General features: G+C 39.7%; 1 protein-coding gene across 2 annotated transcripts in view; it reads left to right on the top strand.

Annotated features, from left to right (window-relative positions):
- asxl2 (ASXL transcriptional regulator 2) overlaps nucleotides 1–15032 on the top strand; it is a 30787-nt gene extending 15755 nt beyond the window's left edge. For both annotated transcript variants that reach the window (XM_087290813.1, XM_087290814.1), the window contains exons 5-12: nucleotides 889–1007; nucleotides 3418–3535; nucleotides 6050–6190; nucleotides 6269–6429; nucleotides 9065–9161; nucleotides 9507–9612; nucleotides 11632–12268; nucleotides 12653–15032. In XM_087290813.1, coding sequence (XP_087146939.1) covers nucleotides 889–1007; nucleotides 3418–3535; nucleotides 6050–6190; nucleotides 6269–6429; nucleotides 9065–9161; nucleotides 9507–9612; nucleotides 11632–12268; nucleotides 12653–14518 — 3245 coding nt within the window. In that variant the 3' untranslated portion in view covers nucleotides 14519–15032. The remainder of the gene's footprint in view (nucleotides 1–888; nucleotides 1008–3417; nucleotides 3536–6049; nucleotides 6191–6268; nucleotides 6430–9064; nucleotides 9162–9506; nucleotides 9613–11631; nucleotides 12269–12652) is intronic.
- The last annotated feature ends 360 nt before the right edge of the window (nucleotides 15033–15392 follow it).

Genomic DNA, 15392 nt, shown 5'->3' with positions numbered 1-15392 from the left:
TGACGTGCATGATGGGAGTTATAGTTCATTAAAGTGGCATATGGGTAGCTTTCCAGTGATCTGCAAAGGCTAGATAACTGGTGATCATGACAGATAGTAAATTATTCTAAGCTTGGAAAAATTTTAAACGTTATCAGACCTTTATAGAATTAAACCAATTTTAATATTAATACTGAAACTAGGCATGGGGTGATAACCGTGTTTAAGGTATGTCGCCGTTTGGAAAAGTCAAGGTTTTAAAACCATAAAAATTATGCTATCCCATTCCTAAGGTATGTGTAAGATTTTTTATTTATTTATTTTTTTTTTGTTTTTTAGAACAACTATCTCCAGCAGAAAAGATCTCCAAAGATGCTGTTTTATATTGGAAAAAAATCTTTTTAGAAACAAATGAAGACAGCAGAAGTCAATAGTTTATTTGAATTATTTAGCCTGACATGTTTAGTGCTCCAAAACATTTAAATGTTTCCCAAATTAAAATATATTGTGTACAAAAAAGAAAAAGGTTTTGTTTTTTACCTAGGCATTTAAAAACAAAATATTTTAGAGCATCAATCTCAATACTGTGATATTGTGAAACTGTGATATTTATTTCCAAGATTATCATACCGTCAGAATCTTATACCGGCCCATGCCTAACTGAATTGAATTGAATTGAAACCCATCCTCAAAAATAAACTGAGGGGGAAAAGATCAACTTTCAATTTTTCATCATTATACATTGTACCTTGCACTGTATTTTCAAACACATTGTTTTAGTATCAAAATATCTTGAATTTATGAACATAGAGTTTAAATATGTCTGTGTTTGTGCCGTTTGTTTGTACATGTGAATATGAATGTTTGTGGTACAGATGTGCCAATGTACTGCTTTGCTATCTTTCTCAGTGCCAACAAAACTGCAGTCTCAGCCATCCTCCCCGCAGTCTCGCTGTTCATCTCCATCAGTCTCCAGCAGCAAACTCATGTCTCCATCACAGAAACACAGCAAGAAGGCCCTCAAACAGGTGCTGCCATTCACACCTCTTTCAAAGTGCATTTCTCAGCTTATAAATAGCAATTACTGGAAATAGGGTTTGCAGTTTTATATAGCAGAAAGGGAAAACATCCGTTTATAATCATCATTTTGTTGGGAAATTCAATAAAAAACACTTTAATGTTATATAATATTGTGGTGATGCTTGTTTGGATAAGCAATAATTTTAATACTAATAATCATAATGAGTCAATAAAATAAATGAGGCTCATAGGCTCATTCTGAAAACTGTTTCGTAAGGATGCTATGCAAACCGGGGTAGTTCCAAATGCAGCTTTATTATCAGAAAGGTCAATCAGGCAGGGGTCAAATACCAGCATAAACAGTGTAGTAGGCAATCCAGAAGCGTAATCCAAAAAACAGGCAAAAAGGTTCAAGGCAGGCAGCAAAGGATCAAAACACAATAAACAGTCTAAAGTCAAAAACAGAGAAAACAGGAAACAAAGAGAAACGCTTACATATGGACAGCAACAGCCAAACAATACTCAGCACATGTGTGTAGAACAGGGGGGTTTAAATAGTCCAAATAATCAGTGTGTGAGCAGTTTCAGCTGTGAGTGTAATCAGTCTGGATCTGGGACCGGTTGTGTGTGTGTGTGTGGCATGACTGGGTGTTGTGGTCCATAACATGGTAGATTTGTAGTTCTATGAGTGTGAATGTTTTCCAGCGACCTCTGGTGGTTAGCTATCGCTGGTAATCATGACAAAAATGTAGCCCTAAATACATTTGTGTAGATTGCGAGTTATGTAGCCAGAAGTATGTATTGCTGCATTTCGTCTTTAAAACAAACGGTACGAGGCGGTATGATGTCGCTCCTTTTCAGGCTTACCAGCTTACTGCTTACCTCTGTATGGACAGCTTTCCCACTGTTACCATTTTTTCCAGTAGCTCGCCATGTGCGTAGGTGGACTTGAGTCCCTCAACATCAACCTTTGAGTCTAACAAAGAACGATTCCAGAAAGTGGGTAAGATAATAAAATAAACAAAATAAATAATAAAAAAAACAAGTAAGTACCAGGGAAAGAATGTGGTAAAATCAGAAAATGTGGTAAAAAGTAAGCGAGCATATGGCGACGTACGTACATGGTGAGCTACTGGACAAAATGGTAACTGTGGGAAAGCCGTCCATACCGAGGTAAGCAGTAAGCTGGTAAAGCTTTGTTAAATGGTCAGCTAGTAAGTGTGAAATTGAGCAACATCATACCTTGTAGCGTTTGTACAGCTTTTATTTTTCTGGATTGCTTTTTAAAACTGTCAGTTGGGTTTAGGGAGGGAGGAGAGGGTCAGTCGATCTGTTAGTCAGTCATTCAGTCAGTCGACTGACAGCGGCCTCTGGTGGGTTTACATGAAAACAGCAGACACGAATGGCACTCGCGAAAGAAATTTTATGTCTCAAAAAGCGTACACAGCGGCCTCTGGTGGATTTGCGAAAACAACAACAAGACTTAAAAAAAAAAAGACAAAATGTACCTCCTGGGATGTATTTGGCACTCTCCTGAATTGTATATAGGGGTGCATAATCAGAATGAGCCTGGGCTGCATTTTATACATTTTAGTTTAAACAACTGACACCAAAAGTCATCTGTCTTGTTGCTCTTGTATGTATGAATAGTGTTACGCACTACTAATAAGCTACACATATATTTCAATTTTATTTACATTTCTATACTATATTTAAATTTAGATATCACTTTAGTTTAAGAAACTATTTCCACTATTAGCTACTAGTTTAATTACCTGGCAAAAAACAAGATAATATTTAAAATAGACATCTTGTTGGATTGTTGAAGAATATTGAAGGATGTTGGAAAAATGTTTTGTTTCTACTATGGAAGTCAATGGCTGCTTTTTTTTCTCTAGAATTCCCTAGTATCTTAAGTATATTTAGAGTTTGAGTTAATGGGAAACCTGATTTTAGCAAGTAGGACTTGTTCCTGGATTAACAACTTTGTTGATCCTGGAGCATGTTTACCATTTATGTTAAGTTTAGGCTTACGGTTAGGTTTATGCACTTCTACATGATTGTTATCCAACTATTATGCACCTTTCATTTGGGGAATAATTTGGTAATGGTTGGGTTTAGGGGTAGGGATTAGGTGTGGATTACATTTTTGAACAAATATGAGGTTCAAGGATCAACATAGATGTTAATCCAGGATCACATTGTACTTAGCAAAATCATGACATTCAGGAGTAAATAGTGAACCCTTTAAGTGTTTCCAAATCTTCATTGATTTACAGATTTCTGCTGTTGTGCAGTATACAATGAACTGCCATTTCACTTTTACTATAATATTAATAGTTTTCGAGTCCCTCATGCTCTCGCTTGACAACATAGGAGTAACCTTTGTTATTCTCCATCCTTCCCCTTTATTTATAGGCACTGAAACAGCAGCAGCAGAGAAATCAGCGGCGACAATGTGGAATCTCTAATGCCTCCAGCCCAAGACTGCTTCTCAAGACTGTCAAAGACATGGCTCATGACTCCTCCAAATCTTGTAAATACAGTATTTGGTGACACCATGAACTTTTCCGTCACATGGCTGCACAAACAAAAGTTACAGTAACACTTTAGCTTAAGTACCAATTCTCACTATCATCTAGTGGCTTGTTACCTGCCTATGACTAAAACATTGGCTGTTTATTAGTACTTATAAGTTTATTAGTCCTTATAATTACATATTTCAAATACATCACTATACCTGCCTAATACATAAACCTAATTTAATAACTTAATTAATATTAATGAGCAGCAAATTAGGAGTCTATTAAGGCAAGTACATATAAGTTTATTAGTACATATAAAGCACATATTCTGCTTGACCTTATTCTACATCCCTAATCCCATCCAATTCATAAACCTTAATAACTACTAATAAGCAGCAAATTAGAAGTTTATTGAGGCAAAAGTCATAGTTAATGTTTAATAAGAGCGAGAGTTGTACCTTAAAATAAAGTGTGAGCAAACTCTCTGTTTTTAATAATTTCTCATCATGATGGAAGAAGTAAATCGTGTTGTGAATGCTTTAAGTTCACTTAAAAGGCTTACAAAGTCATAAAATATATACCCGTGATAAACTTTCACTAGTTAAACTTTGCAAGGACTCCACAAGTCACATGTCTAAGCTTGGTTAAAGGTGCAATGGGATATCTTGAATGAAGAATGATAGCACTGAAACCCTTTATCCCACACTGCAAATCGCCATCCTACACTGTATGAATGCACACTACACTTCATAGGAAACTTTATACTACACTAAGTAATTACAACACTTAACTTTAAAAAAAGGTAGGTTGTTGATGTTTGCCTGCAATTCTCTTATGTCTGAACCGTGTTTGTGAATGTGGCGATGATGTAATGCTTTCTGCACAAACAGGGTGCTCAGAGATATTTAATTATATATTTTGAGATACAAGAAGAGCAGCATGTTCAGACTTGTGTTGTGTGATAAATCGAAATCAAAACGCAATTGCACTTTAAAGAGGCTGTGGTATGAAATATATTAGTATTACTTAATTTCCCCCACCCAGAGCAAATGCGTGACTGCCATCTTTGTGTGACAGTCTCACTATTAATTGAGTGAGCACACTTTCGTTCTGCCCAATTAGAAATGTGCAACCAAACTAAGCGGAACACACACAATAATAAAAACCCAAACAAACAGGAAAGTGTGGACAAGTGGGATAGTGGCGTCTGCCGCTTCAGAAGCATTATTAGATTGATTAATATCAAAGAAAGCAGAAATGGTAATATGGGGATATTTTGGTTTCAAATTCACAGACAACGAATAAAAACAGGTCATTTTTAAGAGCTGTCGCAGAATTGTTGACACGACTTATAGATTATTGAGTTGCAAATCAAATCGCAATATCTGCCAAAAAATTTTTTTCCCCTAAATTGCACAGTGCTAGTTCGGACCCAACGTTTTGATTGGTCAAACTCTTCTTGGTCCTACACCTTCCACATAATATTAAAATGCATGTAAATACATTTGGACCACTTAATTTAGGGTGCATTCACACTAGTACTTTTGTTATGCACCCGGGTTCGTTTGATGTCAGAGTATGATACATTTAGCTAGTGTGAACGTGTCTTCTGAACTTCTTCGAGTGCGCACCTGTAAACTGTATCCGAGTCCGCATGGAAGAGGTGGTCTGGGGTATGGTTCATGCAAACTCTGGTCGAGTTCACTTCTGGTTTGAATGCAATTGTACCAAATAATTGAAGTAAACCACCAACTGTACAACAAACTATCGTTTTCATAACGTTTATTCGTGTGTGTGTGTGTGTCACATGTTGTACCTTGGTGACAGGTCAGGGCAAACACAGTGACAATGTCTGCTTGCCTCCTCCAAAAACAGCTTCTGCAGACACTGTGTGATGTACTGAATGTTTATAATACTTTTGCCGCAGATGGATGTGAGTCGCTTTCTGTATGTCTAAAACCAAAAGATTCAGTAAAAGCAGAAAGACCGCGATGTGTGGATGTCTTTCCATTTTGGCGCTTTGCTACCTAGCAACAGCCGTAAACAAATTAGCAGCTCGATGACGCAAGTGTACCGGGGTTCAGAAGGAAAAAAGAAAAGAGTGTGAACACAAACCAACCGAGAAGCTGACAATTGGGGACAATCAAACTTGGGTACGGTCCAGGCAATTGAACCAAGTGTGAAAGACAATCACCTATTGCATCTTTAACCATAATCCCAACTCAAAATTGCACACATTGCAACACTGTAAAAAAATTTCCACGCAGTGCCTTCACCATGTCCCTACACAAATCAAGCTAATTTAAATGTTTTTACAAATTTAGGTGGATTGAATGTAAAACTGTTAGGTTGTCCCAAAAAAAAAAACTCAGAAATTGTGTTTAATTAGCTCATTCTTAAATAAGTAGTTTGAAAAAGCCGCCATATTATTTTTTTTTGAGTGAATGTTGATGCTGAAATGATGTATTGTGTGAATATCCATAAAATACCTACCAGAAATTAGACTGGATCTCTGTTTGTTGCAGCCTGGGAGCTGAAAAAGAGCGAACGCTGCCCTGCCAGTCCACATAACTCTACCTCCAGCTCGTCCTCCTCTGTCAAAGCAGATGTGTGCCACACATCCAGTGCCCGCAAGGTGTCGCAGCGCTCCAGCCGGCTAAATGCCAGTGAGTATGGTCACCCAGCAGTGTCATTAGTGTAAGCAAATGAGATGCTGTAACTGATCCCACTGCCTGCATTTTCAGGACAATTGAGACGCAGCAGGTGTGAGATAGATGTGGAGACACCAGATTCCATCCTTGTCAACACCAACCTGAGAGCACTAATCAACAAGCACACCTTCTCACTGCTGCCTACAGATTGTCAACAGAAGCTGCTTAAGATGCTGCCTGAGGTTGACCAGCAGGTATTGAAACGCAGAAGTCTGTATCATTTTGTGATCATGAGTCACTTGGGGAGTAACAAGATCTCGCAAGACCCGATGTGTCTGGTAAGATCTGACTGGTCTCGCGAGTACATTACGGCCTGTGCTAAGTCAGTTCGAGTGCTGGTTTGGAGCCAGAGCCTAGTTACAAATCAGTCCTTTCACTTTCAACATAAAGCAATGGCTCTGAATCAGGAAAAACAGTTCTTAAGTAGCACCAAGACATTGCTTGGCTAGAAGTGAGAACTGCTTGCGTCAGGAACAGAAACTATTTTAAACGCTTTATTTGAAATGGCAGAATGGCAACACATTATTGCTTCACAAATAACAGTGTGCTACATGAACAGGTTAGGCCGGTACACACCAAGCCTAAAACACACCTAAAAACACCAAACAAATAGGACCAACAAATCTAACATAGGCTCATTCTGAAAACATTGCCCTATATACATTTCTGGAGATCGTAAATTATGTATCCAGAGATATATATGGCTGCATTTCATCTTTAAAAGGAACGCTACAGGGCACTTACCTGCTTATGGACGGCTTTCCCACTTTTACTAGTTTGTCCAGTTAGCTCATGGACAGAGAGGAGTTGACCACGATGGCAGGTTTCGAGTTCGGCGAAGAACAGTTCCAGAAAGCTGGGAAGACAAAAACAGAAGACAAAAAAATGTAAATAACATGTTGGGAATGTGATAAAAATTTGAAAACATGGTAAAAATCAGACAAGGGCTATTCTTTTTCTGGATTGCTTTTTAAAACTGTCGGTTGGATTTAGGGAAGGGGGTTGGCGGATCGGTCGGTGCTTTTGAAAACACTATTGATTGGATTTAGGGAAGGAGAAAGCGGGGTCAGTCACTTAGTAATTTAGTCAGTCGACAGTGGCCTCAGGTGGATTTACGCAAAAAGAATTGGCTCAAAGGGCACTGGCAAAAGAAATTTAAGATCACAGCAAGTGTACACAGCGACCTCTGGTGGATTCGCGATAACAAATAATGCAAAAACAATGTAGCTCCTGGGACATATTTAGTGCTCATTAAAAATGTATATAGGGGTACATTTTCAGAATGAACTGTTGTTGCCTTATGTTAAATCGCGTCTGGACCAAAAACTGCATGTGAACACACCAAATGGAGAAAATCAGGCTGAAAGGAGAACTGCGTTCTTAATCTGTGCAAGAGGGCATGTCTTTCTGCTCTGCTTGGAGCATTAGTCTGTTTTCTCATTCCGCAAAGAGAAACCGAACTTCTGACGCACACATTCAAAGTGTAAAGCAGAATTTAGTACCATTATCACAATAATTGTCACTTACCACGGAGGTATTCACTCGTGCATATTTGTACCAAAATCTAATTCATCTGGTTTGCAAATATTTAAGAAATTTAGCAAAATTACCGCTGGCTTCTTGGCTCGAATTGTTTACTTGCTACGTCATTTAACTACATCACACTCGTGCTTTGATTCGTCAGTAAATAACCAATCAGAACACTCTCTTCTGTCGATGCCGGTTCTAAATGCTCGGGACAACGAGCTCCAACATAAACCATCAAGAAGCAATGTGTGGAACACAACATATAGTAGTCCCAGCCCTTAAACCTCATTAATAATAGCAACGACTTTGTAGCAGCCTGTTGCTCTGGGTGGTGAACTGCTGCAAACGCAGGTCTGTGTAGGTCTACAGGATGGAGAATACAACTTTCCTCTGAGCAAGCTGAGAGAGGATCACGTGAGCTCTACTGGTGCTCATATTGGCTGATGCTCAAGAAAATTGCTCTTCATTTGCATAAAGTTGAAGGATTCTCAACTTTGTCACATCGTTCAACACGCCCACCTGGTGGACAACGGTCAATGCCGCTTGCGTAGCTGGAGGTTGCTGGAAGTCGCTCACTCTCCATTGAAATAAACGCTTACTTGTCGCTTTGCTGCTGTGAGTAGCTCGTAGTGTGAATGAGGCTCAAGTCTTCTGTCTCATTCACACTAGAAGCGACTTTGTAGCTGCCTGTCGCTCTGGATGGCCATCAGCTGCAAACACAGATTTGTGTAGGTCCACAGCATGGATATAATCGGCCTCTAAGCGAGCTGAGAGAGGATCACATGCTCTCTTCTGGTGCTGCTATTGGCTGTCACTCAAAAAAGTCGCTCTTCATTTGCATAAAGTTGAATGATTTTCAACCTTGTCACGTCACCCGACATGCCCACAGAGGTCGCTAGAAGTTTCTCGCTCTCCGTTGAAATGAACACCCGCTTGTTGCTTTGCCGCTGCGAGTCGCACGTAGTGTTAATGAGGCTTCCCTTGTATTCTTATTCTATATATATATCAGCACTTTACATGAACATAATATTATTCCTTGTAATCTTCGTCTATATAAACTATGGCGCGTACATTGGATTTGCTGTGTTTGGATGCTGATTTAGGTTAATTTTATCTACATTTTGTGCATTTAGTGCTATTGGAGATTAAAAGAATATATATATATGATTATATATATATATTATGATTAAGGATTTCTTCTATTTTTAAGTCTCATCTACCCAGTCTCATCTCGTCTCATGGGTTATGTCTCAACACACCCCAATGAGTCACTGATGATTGGCTTGTGATGTTATGTTATAGGCCAGTATGGATGGAGCCTTGAAGGTGACCAGCTCTGCCTTGAACAATGAATTCTTCACATCAGCAGCACAGTCTTGGAAGGAGAGGTTGTCAGAGGGTCAGTTGTTTTCCACGTGGGTTTGAATTACTTAAAAGCCAGTACTGCATTTTGTTTGGGTGATCCAATCACATTTAGTCAGCTGAGATGCAATTCTGCATATATCTGGCATCAACATATGTTTAACACCTACATATACACACCAAACACATTTTTAACACCGTTCACTTGTGGTGAGATTGACAAAAGTGCATCTTCCTACTAGGTGTGAACAAACTATATATATCTATAAAAATATTCAATTAATTATGGGGGAACTGCTTTATAATAGAAATGTGTGTGCTGTTAGGAAGCAGATTTATCTGTAGCAGTTGTAAAAACTGTGGTTTAAAACTGTGTTCACAGGTGAATTCACGCCAGAGCTGCGACTGAGAATGCGGCAGGAAATTGAGAAGGAAAAGAAGGTGGATCTTTGGAAAGAGCAGTTTTTCGAAAGCTACTATGGTGAACAGTAAGTCAGCCACCCCACCTTTTATATATACAGAAAGGAAAATCAGACTAAGTCTAAGAGGCCATTTACACAACAATGCTTTCAGCCAAAAATGGGAAACTTTCATTCACACGACAACATCATTTTTGGAACTGAAAATGCATACATTTGAAAAGAGGATTTAAAGAGGAAGTTTTTGAAATGTCAGCATTGTCGTGTCCATGTAAACATCTGAAAACAAAAGTATTTTAAAAGGATGACGACTTGTGCCTAGTACATGTTTAGGTGAGTAGTTTAAAGGAACAAACACACAACCAAGGCACAGTACATGGTGGTGTTGTTGCTGAAGTGTTTACTAAAGCTTCATTAGCAAAGTGTAAGTTTACTTCGCATTACAACCAAATGTGGAGACCCATTTTAAACACACATGGCAAATTATTCATAGACATAGACACAACGCATCCTCCCTTCTCCACTGGTACTGTTTACTGACAAGGTAACATTGTCAATACTAGCCTGGCATATGTAAAACAGCGTTTTTGTCCATTCTTGAGATTATGTATATCGCTGATCACTTTGAAGACACTGGGCTCTATTTTAACGATCTTACTCATGATATTAATAATAATAATTTTATTCAAATGCAAATTGTCATGAATAAACGGAAAAAAGCCCCTTGAGGTAAAGTAGGCATTGAGGTAATGGTTTTTATATTTATTTAGAAAATAATATTTTTGTAACAGTTTAATGCTTTAATTTGTTCAATGCGTGAAGATATTTGTGTATTGCTGTACATCCTGTGTGTATTAAGCAATGTGTAATTGTTTGGACCCGCATAGGGGCATAACTAACACGTTTTGCACTGGACTTTAGACAAGGTTTTATTTGGTCAATGGTGCCGACTACTTTAGTGCCTCAAAATAGCATGGGGGCAATTATGAGCTTTAACATACCTCTTTTGCAGACCAGCACACCAATGAGTCCACAAAGTGGCACAAATGGATTTGCTATTTTAACTACAATGTGCAAAATGTGAAAATTACAGTTGCGCTAGTCTGTCAGAATCCTGTTAAACACATCTTGTATTATTATTGCGCCGGGTGTAAATTATTTACATAATTTACATTATAATTATGTAAACGTACCTTAAATGTACTTTTCTGCTATTAGAGAGCGAATGTCCACCAAAGTTTAGCTCCAGGTCATCTGCTTGAACTTTCAGTGACGCTGCTTTGGGGAATACCTTGCTTTTATGGGGTCCACATCATGTAGACAGTATGTGTTTTCATGTGGAGCAGAGATTGCACTTTCTATAAAGACTAAGAGTTTATAGGGTTCAGCATAAACCAGGCTGTAATTGAAAGCATAATACACTGTGGTTATACTGTGTGGTTTGAAAACATTGCAGTTCAATCTGAAGCCAAACTTGTATGTCTGCTAAAGACAAGCTTTGGGAATTATTGTGATTAGGGAATACTGAATTCTGGAATCAATTCATGAGCAGTCAGTTCTTAAGGAAGCTACTTAAATTGTATCCGACCCCTCACGTAGCCTTTTTGCAGAGTGCGAGTTGGTGCCTTCTGGTAGTGTGTCTGTGTGCAGATACAATTGGTTTAAGAAATCTTTTTTTACCTATGTCAGTTAGACTTTTAAAGATGTAATGTAACCCTTCTATTTTATTCTCTTTATTTTTATTTACAGTTTGATTGGTGTTCGTAAAGAATTGTTTTTATTTTTCTGTGTATATGTAAGTGGGCCTAGTGTCAAAGACAAATTGGGGACAGTAAATTTTGTTTAAAAAAAAATACATATTTTTTATTTTATTTAAAAAAGAAGGTAGCCTCTTAATTTGTTGTTGATATCTTGCAACTCGTTATTTGTGGATCTGTCACACTCAAAAGCATTAAACAAGAACCCCTGAATCAGTTTTGTGCTTTATCTTGTCATCCAGCCAATGGGAAGCTTGAACATTAATGGAAAATAAGTGATGTTTTGTTTTTGAAATCCAATTCTAATTTCCTGTCTTCTCCTACTATTTAGTTCTGGCTTGTGTATAGAGGAATCCAAGGAGTTGACAGAGGCTAAAGAACTTCCTGAACCAGCTAAGAAAGCAGTTGTACCAGTAAAGCCAGAGATTGTCATAGAGCCTCGGAAGGTAAATCCGGTTATAGAGGTCATTCACATGGAGCTGAGATCCAGAGATGTGAAATCAACTGTAATGCATACCTCTCCTGAAGAGCCTGTCAAACTTCCTGCCTCAGAGAAATCACGTTTATCCTTAGACACGAAAAAGGATGTACTGGTGGAATCGATTCCAGTGTCTTCTACACAGAAAATGGTGAATCCCAAACCAGACAGTGAGAAAACACTGGAGAGTGAGATCAGATGTAAGACCCCAACATCTCCTTTGGAAGCAATGGTAACTTGCTTTAAAAGAAAAGAGACACATAGCACAAAAGAGGAAAGTCCTGTTAGTGAGGCTGGACAGGCATTAACGGAAAGGAATAAGGCTGGATCTACAGCAACTGCTGTCGTGTCTGAACCTCTGAAAAGAAAAATCTCTAGTGAACAAGATGCAGAAGTCATTACAGAGAAGAAACCCCGCAGCTCTTCATCAGAAGAGTCATCAACAGTGACAGCTAAGGAAAAATTAGAACAGAGAGTACCTCCTCTCAAAGTAAGTTTTAGGTTTATCCCTCTAAACAAACCTTTCACCCTAAATATTATACTGCATGGTATTACACCATGTTTACAGCAGCAAGCATGTTAGTAATTCAGGGTGCACCTTGTATACCAAGGTGCAACATAAGTGTAACATACTATTGATGCTTCAAACACAAAGGACAAATGCATAAAATGTACACAGGACTAAGCTCTTAAAAGTAGTCATTGACATGGTGTTACTAATATTACATGAATACTGTCTGACACTATGCGAGTACTCTAGCAACCACCTAGGAATTCCCTAGCCACTGTTAACAACACTCAACTCCCTTTGCTTTTTCCTTAAATTGAATCATACCTGGTAGATCACATAGTAACATTCCCTCTCTCTTTACAGATCCCAGTCTCAAGAATACTCTCTGCCCCTGCTTCTATTGAGCAGATATCTCCAAGGACTCCTGTTCCCTTGACCCCTCCTAGCGTCCGACCGGGACGTACAGGGGCACGCACTCTTGCTGACATCAAGGCAAAAGCCCAGTTAGCACGCGCACAGCGTGCTGCCGCAGCAGCAGCCGGATCATCTTCCTCAAAGGGAACTGGCTCAGTTGGAGGTACCTCAACACCCTCTCCAGCTCGGTCCCTTTCAGAAGATTTTTCACCAGCAAGCAGCAGAAGTCAGTCTGTGTCACCTATAAAGTTAAGCTCGGGATCTCCTGCCCCTGAAGGCACAGTGACTCTCTCACAAACCTTTCCTTCCTCAGGTTCTGCAGGACACACCGACCCTGTTTTTGCGCAGGCCTTCAGTGCGAGCCAGGGTTTTTTAAAAGAAAATCGCTCTTCGTTTGGGTTGCAAACCACTCAGTGCTCATTGAACCCAATGGGCAAGGATCAGCATTACCTTCTTTGTCCTGAAGACACATTAGCATCTTCAGGTCAAGCAGGAAACGTGACTGTCTCAAACACAATTGCACAAAATCAGAGACCACAGCAGACTCTTTTTGCAGGAGCATCAGCTGCCAAGCTTATCTCTTCAATCCCAGAAAATAATCCTCTGGTCACCCAGCTTCTTCAAGGTAAAGAGGTTCCCTTAGAAAAAATTCTCCCAAAGCCACTAACCAATGCTGAGGTTCAATCTGTGGCAATTTCTGCCAGGGATAAAGGGAACCTTGACACCACTACTGCTGGGTGGAAAAAAGATAGCCCAACAATTCAAGAAGTCAGCAAATTTGTGAACCAAGTTCCTTTCGACCAACCTGCGAAGCAAGTCAGTAGTAGGGACAAATTTGTCAAAGTTGGCACTCAGGACAGGATCCTCCAACCACTAAGGGAGCAGAAGCACACCAGCTCAAACCGTCAATCTTCCCAGTTTCATTCCTGCCATTTAGGTCACCCTGAGAGTAGCCAGGACCAGAGTGTCCATCTCGGAATCTTTGGACGGAAAAGAATATCGAAGCCAGCTATGACAGGACATTACCTCCTCAATGTCTCCACATATGGTAGAGGATCTGAGAGCAGCAAATGGCCACATCAGGCTAGTAATACAAGCACTACCCTAGCCAACCTGAAAAAAGAGAAAATTGAAGCAGAGGATAGTGTGAAAGGGACGACGGAATCACTTGCCGGTACCACCTGTCAAGGACACGCACCTTTCCCAAGTGTCAAAGTGGAACAGCAGGGATGTTTCATCAGCAAACCAGATGATGGTTTGGCATCTCAACCATGTACTGATGTAAAGTCTGAATCTCCATCGCTGAGCTGTTTGTCCAGCAAAGAAGAAGGCAGCTCTTCAACTAGAACCAAAGAAACATGCTCAAAAGGGCAGCTTGATATGTGCAGCACTATACAGGGTAAAACAGAGCCATATCAATTAAGTGACTGTCACCAACGCATGTTCTTGCCTCAGAAAGCCCATAATGGAACTCAGTATGGTGGCAGTATAAGCATGTCTGTCCCTCATGCACTGAACCACAGCATGCCTGACACTCCGTCCTGCAGTGGCGATGGTGAAACGGCTGGTGGAGGTATGATGTCTTTTTCCGTCACAGTCACCACCATACCTGCCGGCCACCTACTGGATCAGAGCAGTCAGAGGGAGACCTCACCTGAAGAAGCCTTCATAGAAACCTCTGGAATGGAGGATGTCCAGTCAAAGTGCTACTGTCGACTGAAGGCCATGATTATGTGCAAGGGATGTGGTGCATTCTGTCATGATGATTGCATTGGTCCATCCAAACTATGTGTCTCGTGTTTGGTGGTACGATAATGGTCATGTGGACAAACTGTGACATTCATTGATTCATAAAGAAAAGAGCAGTCATACAATCAAACAATAATTTTACCACTGTACAGTAGTGGTGCTCTTGCTGTGGTAACATACTCATGCATCCGTTGTTATTTGAGAGGCAGGCTCTTATGCTGTTCTTTGGGAGTAATTCACTCACAGTGAATTGTGCCCACTAATTGTGCTGTTTATTTGCACTTAAATTCTGCTTTTTAGCGGCCAATTCAGGAAAGGAATTATCAAGTCAGGTAAAGGCCAGCAACAAGTGCTGTTCTTGCACGTCAATCCCAAGCACTAAGGGCCAAATTTACTAAATAGAGCAAATTATCGCGAAAGTACAATCACATAAAAGTGTAGATCCCACGAAAGGGATGTAAATTAATAAATTATTATAATAATTTAAGCACAAACACAATAAGTGAAGTTTAATAAACTAATTTCGACAGGAGCATGTAATATGATTGAGCACAGCCAGCTGCTCATCTGTAATAAGTAATAATCCAATCAGAGTGATCCAAGCTTACAATAAATGGATCTTTTTTTCCTACTGCTCTATCTTCATTTGGAAGAATCCCCCCTTCCACCCCACCTCCTCCTTTTCCTCTCTTTTCTAAGGGGAGCTCTCGAGAACTACCGGATCTCAGATCGCCTTATATGCTTATTGACCGGGTGGAAGCTTTGGGCTCAATTATCTCCTAGCTCAGGGTTCTCTCCCAGGACAGCATGCCAAACCTGCTATTAATGGCATGCATATCTAAGTGGGAACTCTTGAAACAAGAATGAGTAATCTACTAACAACCCAGGGTTAATAGGTCAAGAACACACGCTTTTCTGGATAAATAATGGCACAAATACC

The sequence above is a fragment of the Danio rerio genome, chromosome 17 (assembly GCF_052040795.2).
Source record: "Danio rerio strain M-AB ecotype USA chromosome 17, GRCz13ab, whole genome shotgun sequence".
NCBI classification, from domain to species: Eukaryota; Metazoa; Chordata; class Actinopteri; order Cypriniformes; family Danionidae; genus Danio; species Danio rerio.
This window is presented reverse-complemented; position numbering and strand designations above follow the sequence as displayed.